This window comes from Sinohyriopsis cumingii, chromosome 14 (genome assembly GCF_028554795.1).
Source record: "Sinohyriopsis cumingii isolate HCF-2022 chromosome 14, ASM2855479v2, whole genome shotgun sequence".
NCBI classification, from domain to species: domain Eukaryota; kingdom Metazoa; phylum Mollusca; class Bivalvia; order Unionida; family Unionidae; genus Sinohyriopsis; species Sinohyriopsis cumingii.
Window position 1 is genome coordinate 46,165,459 of NC_142974.1, and position 27,006 is coordinate 46,192,464.

At 35.5% G+C, this 27,006-nt stretch overlaps 1 protein-coding gene across 2 annotated transcripts; it reads left to right on the forward strand.

The window, feature by feature from the left end:
* Nucleotides 1-315: 315 nt before the first annotated feature.
* LOC149783691 (uncharacterized) lies at nt 316-25,102 on the forward strand. 2 transcript variants are annotated; one of them, XM_089933156.1, is made up of 6 exons: nt 349-561; nt 3,576-3,677; nt 9,373-9,429; nt 18,140-18,257; nt 20,282-20,408; nt 24,401-25,102. In XM_089933156.1, the coding sequence occupies exons 1-6, from the start codon at nt 519-521 to the stop codon at nt 24,410-24,412; spliced, it is 459 nt and encodes a 152-aa protein (XP_089789282.1). In that variant the 5' UTR covers nt 349-518; the 3' UTR covers nt 24,413-25,102. The 2 variants fall into 2 exon arrangements, with proteins under 2 accessions (XP_089789283.1, XP_089789282.1); XM_089933157.1 differs by lacking the exon at nt 20,282-20,408 and having other exon boundaries at nt 316-561.
* The last annotated feature ends 1,904 nt before the right edge of the window (nt 25,103-27,006 follow it).

Consider the following 27,006-nt stretch of genomic DNA (forward strand, 5'->3'; position numbering starts at 1 on the left):
TGTAAAATAGACGATTAAGGATTAAAATGCATAAAATATAATTCTGTACTGGACAATATCACAAAATCATTAAAATCAATTAGTATTTACTAATATAATGAACGGAGCTATATTGGTGTTACTTATTACATACAAAGTTCTGTAATTGGACCCGGTGATCACTGAACTTATGGACAGGTGTTGTAAAACTGTTAAAAGTAAGACTATTCATTCTACTATAGTTAAGATATTTAATTCTGACTGACACATACTTTGTATAAACGTGTTAACGTATGCTTTAGAGCTGACCGTATAATATCTTTGACATATTATTTTCTTAAGGTAGAGTCACAAATAAATATCACTAAGTTTGAATGGACCTATTTCAATCAGATTTTGAGTGTTATATTTCATACTAGTTATACTCCTAATTCTTGGAACACGCAATAAACAGCTGATGAGTATACGCAACAAGAGAACCCATTATTGATTATTGATCAGCGGACCAGCTCTCTCGTTCACTTGCTTTTTTCCAAGTCATGACAAGCCTGAAACTCTTGCTGCTTCTAAGTGTTCAGATGGGTAAGTATTTTGAAGATTTTTATGTGACTTTAAACGTGTGTTGGCTTCGACATTTATCCGGAAATCTTTATATATTTGATCTTTTATTTCTCCCTTTTCAACTAATGTTCCGAAGTTCATACAATTAACATCAACTGATAACTAGCAGAACAAACATAAAAAATACTGTTCACAGTATGTTGATATCAGTTCTTTTGATATCCCCTTTTCACACTCCCCCTCCCCACTCCCCGCAGTACATAGCACGAAATATTGTTCATGGAATCTATATGTACTGTCGAGTAGAAGCATTTTGCTATATCTTAATTTATTCGTACTTCTCAATGTAATGACTAGCTCGTATATATTGTAGATTTTGACCGCTGTCGTTGCCTAAGCGGTTAGAGCGTCTGACTCAGATGCAAGGGCTCGCTGGTTCGAACACCATCCGAATCATACCAATGACTTCTAAAATGTTGCTAACAGCTGCTCGCTAGGCGCTCAGCATTAAGAAGTTAGTGTTAGGGCTGGTCGGCCTGGTGTCAGGATAATGTGACTGGGTGGAACAGCATGCTACATGTCTGCGGCATGATGCCACAGTGCTAGACGTCACTATAAACACCCCACTGCAGACATCGTAGCGATATGACTAAAATTGTTAACACCCCCTCTCCCCCCAAAAAACAACAACAAACAAACAAACAAAATCACATACACACTGTTGTGGAATCTATTTGTTCGGATGGATACGTGTTTCAAAGATCTGAATGTGATTTTGAATTGATGTCTTCTTCGACAGTTGGTGGAAATCATTATATTTGATCATATCCGCTCTCTACATTCACCCAAAGTACCTAGGCTTAACAATACTTGATGACTGCAAAGAGAGATATCGAAATAACTATTTTCATGGTGATAATGTCGGCTGCTTGTTTCCCGTTTTCTCTTCTAAAACGTGATAGGGTTTCAGCTTGCTAATAAGCCAAGTTAACTTGCGTTGATTTACTACATGCAATGGTAAACCGTATTCAAAGCTGTAATAGATTGTGGTTTATCCTTTCGAGCATTTAAAATGAGGATTTATGCATTTGTATATAATTTAGAAATGTTTAAAAAAAAATGCGTATGAAGAGTATCTTGAACGCTTACATATGTGTCTGCATTTGTGCAGGAGTTGCGTTGGTAATTTGGTGTTGTTTTATTGTTCTTAAATGGTAGAATCCCATGGTCATTTGAAAATTAGTACAGAGGTTGTTTAATTTTTTATGCACCCTTCATTTTAGACCATTCGTGATCTTAAGTGGGTTAACTCTTTGTTATCTTATGTGCTTCGAAAATAAAATCCCATCCTTCCTTAATTCCTTACCGCTAATAATAATTATGTTACCACTATAACAATCACTGCCATCAATCCAACTTTGAATATCTCTGGTGCTGTTGCTACAACAACAATAACAACAACAACAACAAGTTCTACCTACTACTGCACAACAAAACGCTGTAAAACTCTTTTTATTGATCCAGTGACTTTGCTTATAAAAGTAAGTGCGTTGAAGGTAGGTGAAAGTACTGGTTATATATCGTTAGCTGGTTTCCTATAAAGGAAGTAACGGGCTTTGTACATGCCTAATCTCATGTGTCAAAGTGTAATATAGTAACATGCGTTTTTCTATTTATAAGTCGTTATAATGGGTATGTCTGTCAGGAGAAATGGCAAGAGTAAAGAGGCAATTAAGGTTTGGTCGATATGGATATATAGCAGTATTACCGACAGAATCATAGGAGAAAACCAAGAATGAGTCAGATTTTCAAAGAATTATATTTCCCCTTGCACCCATTTCGTTATTTAGTGTGTTTGTTTATTTATGAGTGCAAGAGAGAGAGAGAGAGAGAGAGAGAGAGAGAATCTTCAACTGGGTAGTTCACATCTCTAGCAGCTAGATATATTAAAAGGTTAATCTGTGCTGTACGGATATTTCAGAAAATAGAACATGTTTGAAAAATGAGCCCCCAAGACGTAATGCTGATCAAATCGATCATCCTAGTCGGGCAACACGACACATACGTGATAATCAGGCAAGATGAAAAGTTGGAAGAGTTTCTGGAAAAAAATATGGACACTCATCCCATATGAGAAGCTTTTGAACAAGTAGTATGAAAGACTTCAATTGTATAAATATGCAACGACCACCACAGTATTGACGATTTTGATTCATTTGGATTACCTCCTTTCGAGTATGATACCATAGACTCACTGAGAAGTAATGCTGTATCCACTAAATTCAGTAATATGGGATTACATTGAACGGATTCGATGGTGTGTGGACAATATGTGTCTGTATTTTCTTGATTAGGCCAGTCTTTGGTTCCCATTAGAACATTTGCTGGCTCGCTTCAGACGTGATTTCTCTAGAAGCGATTAAAAGAAGAATATTGTTTATTGATCATTAAGAACTCAGCTCAAAAACGTAGTGTCAAATATGTCAGCCGTTGCTAAATATGAAATTAGTATTTAAAAAAGATCAGAAACCAAAAAAGAGGTACTGGTCATGTTTTGACATAAAGCATCTTGCCTTAGATACTTTTAAATTTGTACAAATCATGCAGATCCGCCATCAATAATGGCTACCGTTGCTAACAATAGAAAAGTCTTTGCATTGGCTTCTTCTTAAAAACAATTGAACAAAACTTTACTAAATCAGATTTAAATCATTCTTACATAAAGCACACTTAAGTTTATACGAACGAGATTGATTCGCCCATCAAATAAAGACGCGTTAACAAGACATAAAGATGTATAAGCAATTTTAGAATCAGGTATAATAACTTTATCTAAAATAAACCGCATTACATAATTTGACTAAATTTGACGTCAAGAACATTGACGTAGAGGTGCTTCAGTATTGGGTAAATCCGACTTAGTTACCATTAAATATGCAATAGAGATAAATAGGCAGATGTCAGCTAGATGAGCGATTTCCGTGTTGTGCCTCTTGTTTAATAAGTCAGTTCAAGCATTTCTTTTACTTTTCCAGTATCTGCAATTAACCTTGTAATGTCATCTCCACTGAACCAGACCTCTAGAAATAGCCAAATGATTATCTCCTCGCAGACCGGTAAGCCTACTGCTGCCAGAAGTAAGTACGAGTTAGTCCACTTGCGTTACAACATCACTTGATTATACAGGATAACATTCCTTTAAAATGAAAATATACCCAATAATGGGCCAGGTGAAAAATAGTAAATTCTTTAATGCTTTTACCCCAGTGAAACGTATATCTGATTTAATCATGTTTATTTTTAATTTAATTGTTTGTCAGTTTTACATTTTTTATTCTATTATAATGTAAATTGTTTCACTAGAGATAATACCTTTTCAGAAACATTTCTGACCTTGACTGTTAGTTTATAAGCACTTGTGTTGATCTAAGTTCTGACCTGGATTCAAAATTAGTTAAAAAAAATGTTCTATTTTATTTTAAAATGATTGATTGTTGTCAAGGGCATGATGGGACTACGTGGGTTACGAAGTAAACACTTCTTTTATTATTCTGCGAATAAAATCATTGGTCTAATCAAGGCCATTTATGTGTATGTGATATAAACATGATCATGTGACCCCCTCCCCCCCCCTTCTGATTTCCCAACTTGGGGGAATTTCGAAACTGCGTCTTATGATACAATATAATCTCTGTTTTGAGAGAGACTTCTCAGCTTTGGGCTTTTCATACTGATGTCAAGTTAATTTGTTGTTGCAAGATCTTGAGCTATAATAATTCTTCAGATCATTTGGATTTCAAAAGGATTAATTCTTTATTCTCTGGAAATATTTTGAGGAGTACTCACACAGAAATTCTGGAAAGACATTGCTTACAAATTTAATTTGGATTTCTAACACCGGAGTGCCATTATTTGCATTTCTACAAGGAACTGTAGATAAACATAGTACTGACTACAGCATACGTCATCATCATCCATCTTGGATTTTACATCAGGATTCGAATTTGAAATTATTAGAACATTTATTACTAGGACTTTTGCAATTTAATTCGTGGATTATTCTTAGATTATTTTTGGATTTGATTCATGAAACCGTAAGTTCTTCTCCTTTATTATTTGTAGAGAATTTTCCAGGAAAATAATTTTTTGTTAAATTTTAAAAAGCTTACTGTTTTCACTCTTTCTGTGTTACAGTTTATTCGAGCCTAAACACGCATAACCCTAACACCCAGTCCCAAATCTAGCTTTAATTAGCTTTACTAGCTAAAGTTTCAAAATGCTTGACACTTTTTGAAGTGATGGGGAGGAGAAGGGAAGACAAATTCAGAATACTTTTCTTGACTATTTTCTGTGGAGATTTCTTCAAACAATTCGGACAGATGAAACAAAAAAACTTTTATACGAATCTACACTAACCTCATATAAAATCCAGACAATTTCATTATAACTCCCCAAACAGAGGTCAATTTCCATATTAATTCTTTCTCATAATTTATCAACACATTTTCTTCAAATGGGCTAGAGGAGGAAAAAAAAAGCTATTGCGCATCTTCATGAGCAACACATAATCTACAATTTTTAACAGAAATCCTACAATTGGTAGGGGGAGAGGAAAGATATAACAAACTTGTCGTTGAGGGACAGGCTGACAGATTGACCCACGAGATCCCCGCTCGTTGCTGAAATGAGAGTACAAAAATAGCAGAAGATTCTGACACCACATAAATGACATCGTACATAATCTGCGTAACAGTGATGTAATGCAAGATAGACAGATGGACATTAGTTATGGCAAACATATGAATTTAAAGTTTCTTTGAGTTTTCGAATAGGAAATTAATTTTGTAAATTATTATTGGTACACATGTAGTCATGCTAATGCAGTAAGAGGGACAGTCAGTAATTTCTGTCAACAAGGGGTAAATCAATTTTCTTACACGTTTATTAGTAAAATTATTTTAATAATGGATTCCGATGTTTTTTTAAGAGGGATTTTCTACGTTAAAATGTTCCATAATAGTAAAGCCCAGCCCTAGGATGTGCAGGGCGCAAGGCAGCACGCGGAGCCTAAGGCAGCAAGCGAAAAGCGCGGGGCCCCAAGCAAAAACATTGCATTACCTGAAAGCGCGGGGCCCAAGGCGGTTGTCTCGTTTGCCGTGACCTAGAGCCGGGCCTGGTAATAGGAATGTCATAATATTTTCGTAATGATTCTCTTTCCAAAGAATTATAAAATCATGTATATATCTCCTTTTACATAACGCTTGGCTTGGTGCCATTCGGGAAATACTGCAATAAATCATGCAGTTAAAAGATAAGATTACTTAAAATAATATTTCACTGATCTGATATTAAAGTCAGAATACTTTGCTTTGATTACCGTATGGTAGATTTTCTCAGGGGAACATGTACTGTTTCAAAGGACATATTCTTTCTGGTGTAGCCCAGAGCCGGATTATGATCAAGTTCAGGGGCATGATGCGGGGTCCGGTCTGGACCTGAAACCAAACCTTCCCCTGATTCTTCCCTGCAGCATTATTGGCCATTTACCAAATAAGTGTTGCCACATTTTAAAGAATTATGAACAAGAGAGAGAGAGAGAGAGAGAGAGAGTATTAGCACTCAAGGTGATATTTTGTTATACTTGGACATGTGTTGGTAACAGTTGTTATTAGTCCTCACTGAGTGTTCACTAACTCACAAAGTGAGTCACAAGCACAAACGTAGTAATCGAGTTTTGATCGGTAGTATTGATCAAGAAGTTGAGAAAGCCCTAACCTTAGGAGTCGAAGTAAAGGGCAATAACTCCAGAAGTAGGCAGGGGTGTTAATAAAACAGGAATGAATTTTCAGTTAGTTTCGGTAAAGATTTCAATTTGATAATGAAATCAAAAGTGTCTTTGACATATGAAGGTAGTGATTTCATTAGTGGTTGTAAAATGTGATCAATATATTGTGATATATTATTTGTAACTGAGTTGTGTGTAGAAATAATGGGTCTACCTGGATATCCTAAAGGTAGTGACTTATCAACCGTTTTATGTATTTTTGGTAAAATATAAAACTGAGGTGTGCGTATTTTATTTGGGAAGATATCTAGCTCATCATATGTGGAACAATTGTATACAGAGATCTGATTAATACATTGGCTTAGTTTTTCTTTCGTTTCTTCAGAAGGATTATAGGAAAGTTTTGCGTAATATTCTTCATCATTTAATTGTCTTTCTACTTCTTTAATATAATCCTCCTTATTCGTTATTACTATGGTGCTAGACTTATCCGCTGTTTTAATAATAATACTTTCATCTTGCGATAAGCTACGTAAAGAATTTAGTTCTTCTTTAGATATGTTTGTAAAATGTTTTCTTTTAGGACTGCTATTTAAAATTTCTTGTTTAGTTGCTTCAATATAAAAATATAAACAGTCGTATACTCATTATTCCCACTATGAAAACAAAGTCATATGGACAGCGTTCTTTTGCATACCAGGGCCCAGCAACGTGGAATAAATTGCCCACTGAACTTAGACACAAAGACAATGTGATCACATTCAAGAGGTCTCTCAAAACGCATTTATTTCGACTGCAAGAACAAACTTAAAGACCTAATAATTTTTCCTACCTTAAATATTCCCAGCATGTTTTATTAATGTTTTCTAATTTCACGGTGTTTGTTTTTGTAATCATTATATGTTTTTTATCTTATAGGTGTTGTCTAATGTAGTAAAGTGCTTAGAGCTTCTAAAGATTAGGCGCTATACAAAGTCCTCATAATATTATTATTATTATTATTATTATTATTATTATTATTATTCAATTTGTATTTGGAATTGATACATCATTGCCTCCAAATACCACACAATATACGTGAAAGTGCATCTGGACATTTTCAATGAAGCTAAATATGTTTAATATACAGCTGTGTGCAATATTGTGAAATAAATATATAAAACAATAAATAAAAAAATAAATAAATAAAAAAATAAATAAATAAATAAGAGATTAATTTTGGTCAGTGTTATGCCCCTCACAGTTCCATACAACTTGCAGTTCTAGAAGTTTGTAAATGTCAGTGCAATGAATAATAAATCACATATTCTTTCTTTATAAATACATTTCTTTCTGTTCACCATTATTATCAAAAATGAAAAATGAAAACAACTAAGATGATAAAATCATTGGCCATTGTTTCCCTTTACACTCATTTGCACTTCAGAGATCCACCAATTTTTAATTTGACTCCCAATTTTGATACCAAAATTTGGTTTTTACTCAGTCTAGTTTTGACTCCAAGGAGATTGTTGACTTGGGCAGACCCGTCCCTAGGGCAAGGCCAACGAGATAATCGCCTTAGGCCCCGCACGTCTCCGCAATGCAGTTTTTTTGCTTGAGTACCCGCTCTCATTGTTTGCTGCCCATGGGGAAACAATGTTGGCAGTGTTGAGGCCCCTGTTGTACCCTGTGTAATACCAAAGAGCAAGTTATTATGGTATCACCATCACAGGTCAAATGTAGATATTGAGATATTGAGATGAACCAGACATAATTGAGTTACAATAGTCCAGTATTGAAAGTACTAATGAAAACACAAGTTTTTAATGGCATCAGCTGAAAGATATTTGCGAATTGAGCTGATGCGTCTCAGCTCAAGATATGCAGCCTTGCATATGTTCATGACATGTTGGTGCAATGTGAGAGTACTGTCCAGAGTAACACATAGGTTTCGTAATGATTGTGTGAATTTACTGTTGGCGTCGTTGATATTTTTTGTTTGAGGTAAAGGATGTGAATTTCTCAGTCTTTGTGTTGTGATCAGAATGGCCTCAGTTTTATCATGATTCATTTGCAGTTTGTTACATGTCATCCATGATTTCACATCAGAAATGCACCTCTCTACACCTTGGATGGTAGCATCAACTTCAGTTGGGTGGCTAGACCTGGCTAATTTTAACACGTTTAAAACAAACATATTGAGTAAACATTATATGGTTAAATATGTAAAATATAAATACATATTATAACTTTTGAACGCAGTCTCCTCCTTTGGCCTGGCTTGGTCGCAGTAATTTTAGTTTGCCTTTATTTCCTTAATAGATATAGATAAAATTTAGAATTTCTAGATCTTACAAGAGCTAAAATAAGTTGACAAATTACATTGCTATTCATTCCAGACAACTAAGTTACAGAATATTATAAAGACAGATATAATATATAAAACAAAACCGAAAAGAGAATTAAATGTTCTAAATCCAATATGAAACAAAAATCTAATAAACCAACTCATGATTATACATAAAAAGCACCAAACTCTATAATCATTTCGATTAATTATATAAAAATGACAGGTTTTCACATTTAAAGGATTATTTCGTATGTCCAACTTTTAAAATTAGCTTACTGGATGCCATTTTTGTTGTTTGATGTGTTCTGTAGTGAAAACACGTGCCCGTTACACCAAGCAGTTATACAATCCACTTGAGAACTGATAATTCAGTTACATCATATTTTACAAAATTCAATCACACTGTAGGATGCCAGCATAGAATTTGGTAATTTCAAAAAATCAAGTCTTTTGAGAGTTCACTGTTAAAGACATTGTTGTTTAAGAGATAACACCACATGTACAGGGTAAGCTGCAGGGGTTTGTTGATATAGTAAACCCATGCTGAAGACAAAACTATTCTATGCTGTACCCATTTAGTACACGTAGATACATGTAAAACAGTATCGCTAAAATCTTATATAGAGCCGATTTTAATCACAAAAACAGACCTAATCTTTTGTTATGGTCTTTTGCAAGATATTTTGTTCATATCTTGTTTCGTTTTTCTACGTAGGTAATAACACATCAGCATCTGTAGACCTGCAGTTAGCTCCATTTACCAATCAGACATGTAAGTATGTGTAGTGAAGCTTATATATAGCAGTTAATACAGGCTTGGCGCTGGCTTTAAAAAAGTTGTAGCATTAAAATCGCCAACCGTAATATTTTGTCGCCAGTTTTCAAAACCTGTCGCCATTTTTATAATTCAGTACTAGCCGTTTATCTTAGTACCATCGGGACCAATGTAATATTGTCAACATATGTGGATATTTAGATGGGGGAGGGGACGGAAAATAATTGAAATTGCGCGTACAAGTGAATTTTTTGAGGTGACCTCTCATCAGTGACTACGATTTACAGTTAGTTAGTTTTTCCCATTAACCTTGCCGTGGTATAGGCCGCCCACAAAAGATCGCAAGAGACTTCTGTCATGTTCCATTCTCTCTAGCTGGCTCCAGGTGTGACCCAGTTTACTGATGTCCGCCTCAAGGTCACTTATCCAGGTGTTTATTGATCGGCCCCTTCTCCGCTTGCCTTGAGGGCTCCATCTCAATGCCTGTCTGGTAATGTTGGCTGGCGGCTTACGTAGGGTGTATCCTATCCACCCCACCTTCTCTTCTTGAAGTTGGGAGGTTCTCTGCCACAGGTTGGCGTTGCTGATGGTGTATGGCCTGCAGATCTGGAGAATTCTTCTTAGGCAGCTGTTGATGAAGGTCTGAACATGAAAACTCTTTATGGTCTCTGCTCCATACAGTAGGACTGACTTCACGTTGGAATTGAACAGTCTTATCTTGTTAGTCAAGGAAATTTCTTTGGAGCTCAAGATGTTCTTGAGCTGTATGAAAGCTGCTCTCACCTTTCCGATCCTTGCCTTGACGTTTGCGTCTGTGCCACCCTGCTGGATGATAATGCTGCCCAGGCACGTGAAGGACTTCACCTCTTCCAGGGAACTTCCCTGCAGTGTGACTGGGTTGTTACTTACATAATTGATCTTGAGGATCTTGGTCTGCTCTTTGTGGATGTTGAGGCCATCCTGTGGTGATATGGTTGACTTACTGCCGTCGGTCTTGTCCTGCATTTGCTGCTGACTGAGACAAGAGTTCTAGGTCATCATCAAAGTCCAGGTCCTCAAGTTGACTCCAAAATTTCCACTGGATCCAATTTCTCCGCCCATTGGTGGACGTCTTCATAATCCAGTTGATGGCGAGAAGGAAGAGAAAAAGCAAGATAAAGCAGCATTGCCTCACGCCAGTCCGCACTAGGAATCCGTATGTGTGTTGTCCTGCATGAATGACTCTGCAGGACATTCCGTAATAAGCGTTCTGGATCAGGTTCACCAGCTTGATTGGGATGCCGTAGTAGCAAAGAAGTTTCCAGAGTGTCTTTCGGTCCACGCTCTGGAATGCCTTCTCATAATCGACAAAGTTGCAGTAGAGCGAAGTATTCCGCTCGACTATGATGCGAAGAGTATCTATTTGTCCGCACACGATCTGTTCAGTGGAGTTGACATTGTTCCTTTGTTAGTTTCATTAGACAATTCATCCTTCCTGGATCTCATTTTGATCAAACTTAATGGGTTGTCGATACATCGATTAAGGTACCTACCTGAGTTGAATGGTCGAAGGTAATTGAGCTGAACATGTCCTTTTTGGGTTCCATATGTTAAAGCCACTTTTCTCATGTTTCTCTCACCTCATTTGTAATGACTTTATGGTTATATTACACTTGGGGAATGGCAGTTTCCTGTTGAGTCTGCAATCTTGATTAAACAGGGTTCACACAGATCTGTTGTTGTATGGTTTTACGCTATTTTTCAGCACAAGATATGCTATACATGGCGGCTAGTATAAATGGTGGAGGAAGAACCCGTGAAAACTCCAGAAAGAACCACCGACCGACGAGAAGCTACTGGCAAGCTTTCTCACATACCCACACTGGCCGAACCCAAGACTTGAACTCACGCAGACAGAGGTGAGATGGCAGTGATCCATAACCGTGAGCGCTTTAGACCACTTGGCCACTCGGGGCCCCACAGTTTTCTGTAATTATGGCATGAAATGTATAGATTGCTCCTTGTATGCCAAGATTACGGTTTTTTGCCACTTATATTTGTAATAATTACACTTAAACCTCTCTTGGGGGTTACTTGCGTGAACCTACAACAAAACAATTCAGATGCACATTTAATACGATTTCCATTTGATCGGGTACCCCGGTAACTGATCTTTAGGATCGACGGGTACCAAATAGATGTTTTTTACATTTTGGCATCTCTAGTCCTGGATCTCCTTAATCCATTTATGGCAGCCTATCCATTCATGATTAAAAACACTTACCTGGCAACATTTTTGTGTAGAAATCAGTCACCATTCCGTTCCTTCATATGCTTGTCTTAAAAATAAGGTAACGAGATGTGAGATAAGCAAGAGAAATCTACCATTCCCACAAAGCTGCTACAAGGAAATATGGACAAATATCCCATTCTTCAGCCATGGCCAAGCCACAGAAGTTTAAGTCATATCGATCTGACACTTTTTTCAGTTTTTCCACCGAAAGTGTTTTCTTTTATTTTCTTAGGAATTTAAGAACTTTTAAGAAATTTTTATCTTTTTCAAGCACTTTTTAAGCACTTTTTCCAAATGACATTAATAATAAGCACCTTTTAAGAGGATTTGTAAAAAGTATTGGTCCCAATGTCGCTAATGCATCTACTCTGACTCCGCATATTGCACATCGCGTCCGGTTTCATCGCGTTGCTATTTGCATCTCTATTCATGTGTACAATTTAACACATTAACTAGTTTATTTATTTTTAAATTTACCATAGAAATAGTGATGTTTCCAAAACAGAGAAACGATATCAAACATCTAAATTCCTATAGTAGATTCAGTACAGCATCATATATTGAGATAAAAAGGGAGGGTATGATTTGGAATAATGAAGCGGAGTAGTGTTTAACAATTTTCAAAAAGTCGAAGAGCAACTATAAATTGGGTCTGAAACAAATCACTCATTAGTTTGGTTAAACTAATATGATGACATAAAAACTAATAAAATATTTATATAACTCCCACTGAAATCATCAGGAATGACCAGAATACTGACCAGAATTTTGATGATCCTGGCTGGGTACGCTTTTCCTCCTAATGTTTCTCTCACCAAATCATTTCCTTCAGATCCTTCATAATATCTTCCCAGCACTACTACTGACTTAAGAGAAATGAGATTGAAACTATTCTCATCTGTCCATTCCACGGGATTCCACGTGTTTTGTTCGAGGTATTCACTCGTTGCAGAGCCTTTTGCGTGCTCTTTTATCTGAGGGTAAAAGGAGGCTCAGCTGCTGAAATCGCACGCTTATGTTAACCAATCATGTTATGTCTTTTTTCATTATGATCCAGTCAGGATAATTCAATACATATTTTGGTTTAATTGGCTAATTGGCAACCGGTGATTGTTAAAATTCGACAGAGTATGTGGTCTTCGACTGTGTGTGAGATCTGGATTTTACTTGAACAATATTTCAGTCATATCGTTACGATGTCTGCAGTATGGCAGTTTATAGCGATGTCTAGCATTGAGGCATCATGCCGCAGACATGTAGCATCATGTCCCACCCAGCACATTATCTCCACACCAGGCAGACCAGTCCTAACACTAGCCTCTTAATACTGAGAGGCTAGCGAGGCAGGTTTTAGTACCATTTCTATAGTGTTTGGTATGAGTCAGCTGCGGTTCGAACCCTCTACCTCCCTCATCTGAGGCGGATGCTCTAACCACGTGGCCACCAGATTGGTAGTTTATGACAGTAATGGACGAAAACATTAGAACAAAACTTTTATGGCAATTACATTTTAATCATGCTGGCCAGAAATTATTTCACTATATTAATCAAAACCTACTCAGGTTAAGTACACAATTATTGAATAAAAGATCTATATGAACATTTATACAGTATTCATATCATTTACAAAAATTCATTCACCTTTTATTTATTTCACAAATATGAGAGGTAGGTTTGTATAATGTATTTTCACGAAACATTTATGAATATAATGGTATAGAAATGTAAAAAACATTTTCAATAAATATCTCACTGATGCAACAAAGTGCTTGAACTGTTCATGAAATAAGTTCATGAAATTTCAGAAACTTTTAAGATATTATAAAGGTTCATAAAAGTTGATCAGCGTGTTCATGAACTTCACGTATGATGCATCAAAATTCATGAAGTCTTCATAAATTTATTTGTGGGACTTTCGTCAACATTTGTTCATGAACTCTAATGATGAACAGTTCATGAATGTTCATGAAGGCGTGAATTTGTTCTCTCAGGGGTGTAAATCCCAGCAATTTGAGCTAATCTGGTCCCTGAGGTGATGAAAGGTGCAACATCTCTTGACATATGATAGAGACTGGCAGTGCGATGAGCGCAAATTCAACAAGCATGGTCAAAACAAAGCTTGCAAAACAGAGAAATTATCTCATCACAATAATGTATGAAACCTTGGGCCTTATGTATGTAGGAAATACTGGGGATCTTGTATGCAGGAAATACTGGGGATCTCACAAAATGACAGTCTTCAAAGACTTGACTGGATGATCAACAGAGATCCAGTTGCAGAACACTTCTATTTCCCTGACCACACTTTCATTGATAAGGGGCCCGAGTGGCCGAGTTGTCTAAAGCGCTCTTCGTTACGGATCACTGCCATCTCACCTCTTTCTGCATGGGTTCTAGTCTCGGATTCGGATAATGTGGGTATGTGAGAAAGCTTGCCAGTAGCTTCTCGTGGGTTAGTGGTTCTTTCCGGGGTTTCCCCGGGTTCTTCCTCAACAACTAATACTGGCCGTCATTTATAGCCTATCGTGTGCTGAAAAATGCGTTAAACCCTACAACAACAACAACAACTTTGATTGATAAAACACTAATGGCAGTTGCACATAACGCCAAATGGAATTCCAAAACCAGGGGAAAAAAAGGAATCTTACTGGAAAACACCACCTTAGGACACTGCAACCAGGCAGCTTAAACCAACAAGACTCCAAAAGGACAACCACACGCAAATAAAATCGTTTGTTTACAGCTACCACTTTTCAATGATATAATTAATTAATTATGCACATTACACACCTATAATTTCTGCTGTGGTGTTATATATATATATATATATATATATATATATATATATATATATATATATATATATATATATATATATATATATATATATATATATATATATATACAAGGGTGATGCAAAAAGTAAAAGTTGTTAGAGATATACTCTCAACCTCTTGTTGCATTCCTTTTGGATAAAGGTTAAAGACATCATCTGCGTCCAGATTATTTAAGATTTAGTTGGTGCTGAATGAACACCAAGTGTATAAATGTAGGCAAACAGTGTATAGTAAGGTGTAATGCTATTTGCTTGGCTAAAACCTTTTCATGATGAAAATGAAATCTATTTTAAATTGTTTCTGCTTACTAGATCATACAACTGTCTCAAAAGTAATACCTTTATGTCATTGTTCTCTAGAACCACTTGACAGAATCCCCTTAAGAAGAACTTTTCTACGCATCTGGAAGTGCTCTGAAGTGCACTCTTCAGTTTGCAACATAAACTGAAGTAGAGTCTCATTTTACTCTTCTTTCAGCTGTGTTATTTGCAACCCCCAAAAAGCAGTTTTCTGTTCTGCACGTCAGTCCACTCCCATCCTCTTGCACAAAACTTACATCCATTTAAAGCATACTGAGAAGCCCCATGACCTCTCACTCACCAGATTATGAAGCTCCATCTCAACAATTTTAACCTAGATTACTTTTTTATTAACTCATTCGGCCCCAATCCCCCATGTTATCGTGTACCCTACGTTCGAACTCTGTAGCGTCAAGGTCATTTAATTTACACCAAATTTGGTGGTTTACAATAAAGCAGACAGGTGAAACTCTACAATGACACCAAAAAAAAAAAATCTTGACTTTCTACTCGCATTACAAATAGCAGAGGGGAAAACGTATATCTTGAGATCCAATTATTTTTCTACTACAGAAATGTGCCTGTTGTTCGACTCGGATTTTGTGTCTGGTTTTAAACCTTTTGACCCGTGATCTAAAGCAGACCAGTCTGAACTGTACACAGACAGGTGAACCTATGCAAACGATAGGATAAGTTGGGCATTGGGCGTAAGATGTGGCCAGGAATCGAAAATGATGGGTACAATAAGCACAAAAAAGAGAACTCCAACTTTTACCCTTCTGCACATGAACGAGCAAATAGCCAATGGAAAACAATGTTTGTAGCACAACTAGGCATCTCTCTAAACGAAAAACTCTTGGAAGCAGATGCATTTGGATATATTCAGAATTTGCCTTCAAATATTGTGTTTCCTACCCCCATTTCATGTGAAAGTGACAAAAGTCTCCAGGGCCGAATGAGTTAAGTGTCTTCAGAGCTTACGCCTTGGCTGGTCTTTGAAGTGGCATCACTTTGCTTTCTGTCAAGTGTTATACACTGTTGAAAAGTATAGACTGGCAAGATCGTCTGTGAGGTATTACAGGCATCCTGCAGTGGTCTTCAGAGCAGAACCCACAATTTTGGTATCAATTTTGCTGAACGTTTCAAGATTCTTGATTAATCCCATATCTTGAGGAAGTGCAGATTAAGAACATTGTAATCTGGAATAGCGTTTCATGTAAATCAAACTGCAGAGAATGCAAAACGTTAAAGATTATTATGTTTGTGTAGCATCAATTGAGACTGATGGTGAAATCTGTGAATTATGACAGAGAGAGCCATTGCCATCCAGATGGCATTATGGCGTAACGCTAAAGCATAAACTGTAACTCTTCCAGATGGCACTTCTCCAATTAGAGACGAAAGCGAGCTGATGAACTTCTCTGTGGTCTCATGGTTGGTCTGCTCTTTCGTGTCTTTTCAGCCAAGATCTTTGCAGCTGCAGTTATCATTTTGATGCATACTGTCTAGTCGATATCTTGTCAAGCCAAGAAACTTGCCAGATTTTGCTCCATTGATCATGGTAGCGCTGAAACATTGTAATCCCTATTTTGTACACACATGGGACACAATCACGTCATGGATATGGTACCCGGAATCATATGTTTAGCCGATTTTCTAGTAAAGTGCATGCTTCATAATTTATACCAATGTTGCTTGATACTCTTTGTAAACAGCGAGCTACTTTGATGATCCATTTCATCTCAACCAGTGAAATCTGAGAGTAATTTCCCATCCCAGTATCCAGTGAGCAGTACACACGGTGTGAAAATTGTCACAATGATTCTAGCAACTTTATTTCGATTTTCAATACAATTTTGAGAGATGTTTGTAAAAATAGAGCTCTGTTCAACATCAAAAGAAACCCACTGGGCCATGGTACACAATAAAAGGGAGCCAGAACAATTAGGAACCTTTATCAGATAAAAAGCTGAACAAACTGCAGGAGTAATTACTGCTTTATTTACCATCTACTTCTATAACTTTAGATTTTTTTGTCTGGTGTCAACATGTCTGTGTCCTCATTGATCCCCTCATCATCAGCAAAGCTAGAATCATCTGATGAAGAAAGGTATTCTGCAGATGCAATTTTTGTTTCATCTGACATTTTCACGTCTGGCCATTTGTTTTGTGACGGCTTCCTTTTGGCCTGATATTCGTCTTCTCAGCAAGTTCTTTATCTTCTCTCAACACACCTTTGAAATTCCCTCAGATCCTTGTCATCTGAAATGGTCATTAATGTCATAGTATCCTCATGAACGATAACATAAAGCTCTTCAGTTTTTTTGGCAAATGGACCTTCATTGTTTATCTGTGTTTGCAATATACGACCTTTATTATTTTCCAGCTTCTTGTATTTGTCAAAAAGTTAATTCTCAGCAGATACTTGATATAAGAACGCTGCTTGTTTGGTATCCTGGCTCTATTTCAGAAATCAAGCACTCGATCAATATAACAAGGCTACCAGTTTGTGTTCGTTATTGTTCTTATGGTGGTAAAGAAGGCTTGCAGAAATTGGTTGTTCAAAGGCTGCGCAGACCAGCAAAGTCTTTGCACTGTGGACCAATAAGCCTCAAGTCTCTGATGTCTAGTTTCTTTTAATCTGTACCACGTTATTTATTTATGAACATGTTTTTTAACTTTCTGGACTTGACAAGACCTTGTAAAGATCATTAAGAACTAAATCACTAAGGATTGTCAAATAAACAGGCAAACGTTATTAGTATTAATATGTATATCATCTAAATTTGATTTCGGGATTTTAGGGCGATTTTCACAACCTTTGCTTGACACTTTTGAACTGATGGACTTTCTAGTTTAGAAATATCTTGTTAGCACACATTAGTCATATTTATTTTTATAGTAACATCTCAAAATTACTTGCTAATTGAGATATGTTTCTCCAGCTGTTACTTTGCTAGGTTCGACTTGGTGTTACTCCCCTCATGGAATCTGGAAATGGTAAAAGTCAATCCTCGATCTGAAACTGTCACTTTTGTATTTATTCCACTTTATTAACATATTTAAAATTCCTTGAACTGTCTCAGTAATTTGGAACAATCAAAGAGGGCAAATATTTTTTCCTGTATTGATTTGTTGAATGTACTGGCAGGAGGATGATACAGAACAACTACTGCAGTAAAGCCCCCCCCCCCCCGAAGAACCATATATGGGTATAATTGGAGACTTTTTGTATGCACATGTTTAAATTGTCCTCTTGTTTATTATTTAGACCTTGTTTGATTTTCTGTGTTTTTCAGTTGTGGTAGTGGAAAATGGAAATCGCTGTGACTATGATTTCAACAGGAGTCAGTATTGTCAAAACGGATGCTGTGGAGGAAAGAACAGTAGTCGTAATGAAGTATGCTGCAAGGGCATGTATGTTTATTGGTTCTTTCTTTTATCACCAAGTATTTCATCATTTTATGATCGGACTCAAATGGCATTTGTTCACTACTGAACTTTGGTATGTCACCTATACTGCATGTTGCGGATCATCAGTGTGTCAGATCTTATTTGTTCACTTGTGAATATTGCATGACATTTCAGAAATTTTGTTCAGTTAACAAATATTTTGTATATTATCTTTAATTTTTCTGGACAAATTCAAATTGATGTAATGTATGTCAAACTTTTAAATTTGAGTGTCAACACTGAATGCAATCATCGTTTTGAAAGTTATAGTTTGGATCCATGATTTAATGGCAAAACTTTTGTCTATCAGGCTTACTCTTTTAAATTTACAAGTATGTAAAGAAACACTTTTCTTGATCACAAAAAAGGAAAGACGGGACCCAACATTGTAGTATTTCTATGACTGTGCCCAATTCTAATGATATAAAGAAAGATCGATAATTTGATTTTAAGGAGAGGATATTCAGATGGTAAAAAGAACAAGAGAGACTTGGATTCTTGATACAAAAAATAGACTTACTACCTGGACTAAAGCTGTCGTGCTGTCAATTTGTTAGGCTGGAATCATAATTTTATTTTACTTGGTATAAAATCACGCATCCAGAATATATTGATGAGCTATATCAACTGATCTAAACGTTCTCTATCACAACTGATAAAAGGAATGTCTTCTCTATCACAACTGATAAAAGGAATGTCTTCTCTATCACAACTGGTCTTCTCTATCACAACTGATAAAAGGAATGTCTTCTCTATCATAACTGAGAAAAGGAATGTCTCGTATGTCTACAGTTTAAATTTTATGAGATGTGTTTACATTTTAGTACGTTTCATTTGAGATAAGAATTAGTGTTGTTAAATTTCAGGACTGTTCAGTTTTAAATTAAGTGACATTGAATGCTTCATTTAGAACGTCGTTTTTTTATCCCAAGAAACTGATATAATAATTTGGCATTTAGAATAACATGTGTAAAGGATTTTCACATTCCGGCTGAAAATATGTTAAACAACTCAGTAACTGGAATCAACTGAGCAGGATAAAGAATTGTACTTAAACGTCTTTAGAATCTGATTGGTTAATTGCATAATCATTTCCCATTTAGCATAGGAACCTCTGTTTAAGGATGTCATGCTTATATAGTTAATATGCATTATTTTGGGGTTTCTAAATATAAAGCAAGTTATGGTAATCAAACTTTGTATCTATTATGTGGAAGACAAATTCATTAACATTAAAGAAAAAACAACCTTGGTGAATAATTTTGGCCGACTTTCATTTGAATGAATCCTTTTTTCAAAAAGACATGGTTATTATCATGATAATGATCATCATTATTATTAATTATCTCCAGAATTATATAAACAAATAAGAATTTTATAAATTAAAAGAAAAGCAGGTACAGCGGGTGCAGGGTCAAAACTTAAATAGTAGAAAGAGTCTATCTGATTTTGTTTTATATGAAAGTTGGAACTGAAAAGTGTAAACTGAATATTTAAATGTTCATATACAATAATAATAATAATAATAATAATAATGATAATAATACTACCTTCTCCTTTGAGGCCCTCATGATGAATAAACTATTGCAAATACAGGTGAGAGAAAGAGAAGAAAATGAAAATAAGAGAATATTACTACTACTACTACTACTAATAATAATAATAATAATAATAAAACATGCTTAAACATATTAAAGATAAAAGCACAAAGTGCATATGAAATGTAAAAACAAAATAAATTGGCTTGCACGTATTTCAATGTTTAGAATGAAAACTGCCTTTCGAGATAGTAGACATGTTTTTGTTTGTTATTAGTCATATGTTTTTGTTTTGAACACATTTAAAATTGGGTTCATAACTGTTGTAGTCCGTTTATTCACTCTCTGTTTAGAACGGGGTAATTTTCATTGTAACTGGCATAGCAGGCCATTGAATGAATAGTTTATGTGGTATAGCTGTTTGGCCTCAAATGAATGTCCTTTCTTCAGACTCTCAAACTCCAGTGACAGTCAGAATACTTCTAAACTTCAGGACATAATTGCGACATCAGCCTTAATACTCGTGGCAGTGGTAGTCATCATCTATCAGTGCAGACTGAGCCGGATTGATGTTATGGTATGTATACTTTAAATTGCTCAGGATGAAACAAGTTTTCATACCTTGCAGATACGTTTAGATCCTTCATGTAGATATGTTTTCTTATTTGCTTCATCTCTTGCTTTTTGAAAGAATTGTTTTTTGTGTTTTCTGTACACGTATTAGTTCATTTGGTATTATATGCATTTTATATATTTCTTTGGCAGCGATATGCTTTCAGCCGATATTTGCTAATATTTTCATGATTTCCTTCCTGAATGGCAAATGCCTTACACTTGCTTCAAAAGTTGAGAAAACTGTGTACACAATTTTGTATAATCTCTGGGTCTGACACATATATGGTGAATTTAAACAAACCTCATGTCATACTTTCCATTCTTATTGAAAGAGTCCGTGTTTTGTTCTGTCCTTTGTGTCGGTTGGCAATATTGGCACCTTTATATAAAATAATGTAAGTCTACTGTTTTCAGTTTCACTATAAATAATTACTTCATTTTTATGTCATTTCCCACATTTGTCACTTATTACGAGGTCATATATCAATTTACTGATTTAGGGCATTGGTTGTTATGATTATAGGTCATTAATGTCCAAGCACTATGGATATTATAAGGGAGATAACCCTTGTAATTCAGTTAACAAGGCTAATACACTTCCTTGCACTTTAAACTAGCATATTTTTATGTTGGAAATTTATAGTTTTTTATCGTTAGAGAGCTTCCTTGTGATTAGGGGGTGAGGTGTGTGCAAAAAGAACGATGTATAAATGAGAAGGATTAAACCAAAAAGTTGCGATGTAAATCTGCTGTCTATTTAGCAATTCTCCAAACTATTCTTGATCTGATCCATAACAGGACATATTCAAAGGGCCACAAAATTAGTCAATCAAGGATTATACTGCACTGGTTAATATTAAAATGAGAAAATTATCAGTGTTATATCTGTTGTCTTACTGCACTCCAAGATGGGTGGGAAACGAGAGTGACTACGAAAGCGTGTTTCATTTTGGAAAACAATTCAGAAAAGCAACAATTAAGAGAAAGAGACCTGTATCCAAAGGATCAGAAATAATTCAAGAGTGCATTGGGAGAGACAACTGCTTCCAGGCAAGGAAATTCATCTTGATTTGTCATTGCTGATTCAACTGATGAGAGTTAGAAGCTGATTAAACTCTTGTCATTTGTGATATCATAAGTGCACCGTTTGTGGAGATACCTATCAAGGTATCTCCACACAAGTCTTTTAACATCTTTGGTAGTGTTGTGTGATATAAGGATAGAGGCGGCTGCAGTGATACCGATATGCATGACAATCTCAGAACTTTGAATATCTCTGAAGTGAAACAAATCAACATTTGCCATATTTGCAATTAGATTTTAACCAACATTAACCTTTGACTATGCCATGTTTCCAGCATTGTTCAAAGCCTGTTTAAAATAATTATATAACTAAGCACCTTCTGTATACTTGGCAAATTATATGAGATGAAAACTTTACAAAATGGATATGGAACATCAAACCTAAATTGAACATTGACATATTTAATAATGGAGAACAAATGGCAGAGACAACTGACACTTTTAGCACATTATTTGCTATTTGATACTTTTTCAAGGACACACTAAGTCCGATGCATTACCAACTGAGCTATTGCCGCCCGTTAAGAAATGTGATGTCCTTCACAGGCAGCATGCACATGCCTCAATGATTCACTTCTCCTAAAGTTAACTTAAAATAGAGTGCATACATTTCAAGCATCCACTGATAAAAACACATTATAGTAGAGTGGACTGCCATTATAATCTTTATTTAACTCCACTAAAATTTTGTAATTTATAGAAGAATATTACTTCATTTAAACATGCACAGCATCTCTGAAGCTAGCCATTCATAATATGTTAGGATTATTTATAGTTTGTTTTTTATTGTCTAATTTTTATTTGACCAGTCTGCTACAAAATCGCTTACTGTCATAAATGGATTACAGTAAGGCCCAGTTTCAGAAAGCATTGAATAAACACTACTGTATGTCATTCATATGCTCATTATCATTTGACTTCCTTAAGCTTCAAATATATCCTAGTATTACTGATATAAAACTGTTTTAGTAGCTTTTTAGCAAAATATTTGTTTCAAAGATTTGGACCACTTATTAAAATAATGCAATTGCTTTTCATGCAATTCAATTTTTAAAACACACACGTGAAAACATGCTTTTGACTTTTCAAACAAACTCAACATTAAATAGGATAGATCAAATGTTCAGTGTTCAAAATGTAAAGATATAATTGTATTTAAAAAGTAAAGATGTATTGGAACAAAATATTTGAAGATAAACTCTCTAATAATAATGGTAACATTTAATCCTCCAGGATGAAAGATAAATATGTAACAGTTTATAAAATGACATATAAAATGAAAGGTAAAGGAATCTGTTTCAGGTAACTTTTCAAGCAAGCCACATATTCCCACTTAAGCTAGGTTGAAACTTCATCTTTTCTAAGTTAAAAAAGAGAGCATGAGGAGTTTCTGTACGCTCGGCATATCAATACTTATATCATTGCCATACCTTCTCGAATTATCTTTTTATTAAAATGTTTCTTGTGAAACATGCATAAATAATAACAATTTACTAATGTTACTACTACATCACTAATTGACAATGTTAATACTAATTTACAATATTAAAAATTGATGTGTATATTCCATCATAGAATATTGACGAAGTTCTAGGGATGAAAATTATACACATTTTTTGTGTGTGCTGAATCATGTCTTCATGTCTGTCTAGGTACATTTTTTAAACAGGAATTGGCCGTTGTTTGGTCAGTTGTAGTAACTATTTCTCTCTGCCTATTAAATAGTTCAACAAGATCTTGTTTGTTTTTAACAATTGTGATAGTGGAGTGATGCTGCCTTCCGCGCATGCATCATAAATTGTTCAACAGATGATATAGATGCAGGTGTTCATGTCTGATGAGAGGGATTACTAAACAAAATGTTAGTGTTCTGAAGGATTTAATTCTGAATGAAAAGAAGATGAATTTTACTTACCATTCACATACAAATGTCAGTCTTTGTAAATATATTTATTACTATCGAGCTATCGACAATCTGAGCAAAGATAGTTTATGAGATAATGCCTCGTCTGGTTGATCTCCACTACCAGAAATGTCAATACAAAAGTAAAGCAGATATCTCACAACATACAATACTCATGCTAGATGTCAACATAAGCGGATTATGATGTAACAATGCCCTGTTAAGATAGTTTGTTTATATGGAGAAAGAATTTGTTTATGTAACAATAGATACATTTCAGTACAATTTATATCAAATTTGTGGTTTCCTCTTATGGGGCCTCTGAATTTCGACACTCCAAACCAATAGTTGTAAATGCAAGTTTAAATAGCCAACAATGTCGCCAGAAATAAAATAAAATCGCCAGATGGTATGTTTTGCCGCCTATAAGGAAAACGAAATGGCAGTTTGCGACATTGGTGAATCCCTGCGTGAGACCTGGATAAACTTTTCACGTTTTTTTTGGATACTTTTAAGAATACAAAACTATCTTGTTGTGTACGAGAAAAATACATAAAACATTTCAGGTGGCACTCCACGATCATCTTGTTTAATACATACGGGATTTCTCCCCCAAAATGATAATAAATCTTTTATATTTTTCTTCGTACATTTAAGAAAGAATTTTTTTGGTACAAGAATAATGCATGAGTATGAAATTTCAGGAGCCACACCAAGACCGCGTTATATCCGAATTCTTGTCATAACAGGCTGTGCTATAGCGGTGTCACAGTGTGTGTGTGTGTGTGTGAATATATATATATATATATATGCTAATATATGAATTACTGCCTAATCTTTTTGCATCCGTTCTAATACTTAAATTTTATTTTGTACTGTGTGTGAAAGCTAATAATATAGATTAATATCCGTGCTTAAACTGACTGTCATGATAGTTCATATTTTTTTTCTTTTTTTTTTCTTTACAGTGCATGGAATAAGGGTTGACAGAAGAAATGATAACACAAGACGTCGAAACAGCATGAATATAGTTACAGATTATTTTCTTTACAAAATGATTTGTAAACAGATGTAAATTATATCAAATTGCAAAGCATGTCGGTTATTTCACCAAACACTTATCAATAGCATGATCAGCTGCTCTTTGGAACATTTCTTTTCCAGGTGCGATGTGAGAAATCTTACTAAAATAAGTATTGTTGAGTCTAAAGCAGCTCGCTGGTTCTCCACATGGGTAAATCTTTCAATACTCATTACTTCCGTTACTTGTCTCCTCTTTCATATTTAAAAATATCAATACAATATTTAAATCAAGCTGAATTAAAGTTATGTTGTATTATTTTTGTACTCTGTATAAGATTTATTTCTTTGTCTACATGAAAAAAAGGGAAATTTACAAAGGGTCAAAAGTAAAAAGGAAATGAAATTTGTATTTTAATTGGCTTGCTGTCTGTACATTTTTTCCATAAAATGTACCTGAGAAATCAAATTGATTCATTTTTGGTATCAGTAGAATTTGAATGTTATTGATCTACCTAATTATAGTGAAATGTATTCCTCGTTATTTAAGGTGCTATAGTTATCCATGACATTTGTGTCGGAATTTTACAAAATTATTAATATGTACATGGTGTATGAATTCTTGTAAAGCTCCCGATACAATAGAAGAGTTCATATATATATATATATATATATATATATATATATATAGAGAGAGAGAGAGAGAGAGTTAGCTAATTACCCCCCCCCCCCCAAAAAAAATAAATATGGATGTAATGTTTTTATGGCTGCCAAGTGTCCCATTGTTTCTGTATTTCCGGTATATTAGACCTGAATACGGGTGTAAATTTGTCTTGTTAAAAATCCGTTTTTTAAAAACAAAGAAAAAAGTTATTAAAAGTAAGGGAAGAATAATATCCAGATTTGTTCAGCTGTTTGTGTAAATATATTGAATTTTACCCGTTTTGTTGTTAAATTGAATATTTACCCGAAAGAAACCGTGATACACGAACGGGGTCATGTTTTTACGGACAATCCAAGTTACATTGTCCTCGTCCTTGGACAAGGTGTCATCCACAGCAACGAAAAATATTATTCTGAAAAATATATTTGTCCTTCCTGTAAATAATCCACGATTTTTGGTACACGTAGATCATTCCTGGTAGCATCAATCTGGTGATTAGTACCATAAATATTGTCCTTGTCCCACGACATGGGTCTGGCTCTCAACGTTGACCAGATATGCGCTGCCCCATCACGTCTAGATTCACTCTTGGCCTCGCGGTTACGATCAAGTAATTTTCGATGGCTTTCAGCTGCTAGAACTTGGCGTGATAGCTAGCTACGGTCAACGTCTTCTGGACCCGCTGTTGGGGGTGTCGTCGTCAGTATGTCAAGACCGAATCGCCCGTTCCGAGATCGCATATAATTATAAATTATGCCATTATATAATTAAGGAAAATATGTATCTTTAAATGCAACCTTATTTAATTAATATACAAACGGCTCGAGCAAATAATAGTTGCAAATAGTTGTCGAATAGATCCACATCCTCGTGTGCAAAGGCGTGTTACGATACCTATTGTGCGTATCATTTGATAGGTGTGCGACAGGGGCGTGTAGGACCAAAACCGTGTTTGAAATGTAACAAGGGGGTCCGGGGTGCGACGATGTTTTGCGTGGATTGTAGAGGTAAAAAATTACAGAGCGTTAAAACCGAATTACGATTGGAAAAATGATGGACGAGTCATTAATGACTCCAACAATACAAACTCCAATCGGGGATGCTAGTGACAATCTTGCTAGATTTTCGGGATCATACACTGCGACCTGCATTGATAACAGCATCTTCGATGATGATTGTGTCATGGACCCCAGCATCATTGATATTAGACATCACGGACCCTGCGTAGGGTTGGCAGACCACTTATGTCCGAACGGCTATAGCGGATCCAGCGCCACAAAAAAGCTTGTTTGTTATTTATTTTCTTCGATCGATTATAATTTCTACACATGATATTTACTATACAAATGGAGCAAGGAAACGATGACTATACATTTGGAACTCAAACGTACTGATCGCATCCTGTCATTCGCAATTATGAAACATTACGAGAAGGTGTGATTGGAAATTGTCGAATAAAAAACCCCGGTCAGTTTTGTTATTAATACTGTTTATCTTATGCTCGGTTCAGGAAATAAATAAATATCACTTCCACAGATTTATTTATGAATGTTACAATGGCGTGATCAGTGATAGTTGGTGGTTGATCATATTGTTTCGAATAAACTTAATAATTGTTTGGGAAATCTTCAGGTATCACATCGATGAATATTATTGCTGGTAAAGCTGCAAGAAATGGAAATGTGCCCAAGTTCGTTCCGAGTCTTTAATAGCCGACGCAGAAAGATCGAGTCGTACACCAGTCGCTGATCATTTGGCATCATTAAAGTGTTTGAGTTGACATTCGGTCAGTAAAAATTTATTTGGGCCGTGTAACGCCGATGAGTTCAACGTTATTTTTATTCCAGAATTTTTTGGGGGTTGCCGATTGTATCTTTTTAATCTGACCAG

Bases quoted from the DNA above. Each gene is read 5' to 3' on its own strand.
- LOC149783691 (XM_089933156.1), top strand. From the start codon at position 519: ATGACAAGCCTGAAACTCTTGCTGCTTCTAAGTGTTCAGATGG. The intron at 562-3,575 runs GTAAGTATTTTG...TTACTTTTCCAG, and splicing joins GCTTCTAAGTGTTCAGATGG to TATCTGCAATTAACCTTGTA. The intron at 18,258-20,281 runs GTATGTTTATTG...TCCTTTCTTCAG, and splicing joins GAAGTATGCTGCAAGGGCAT to ACTCTCAAACTCCAGTGACA.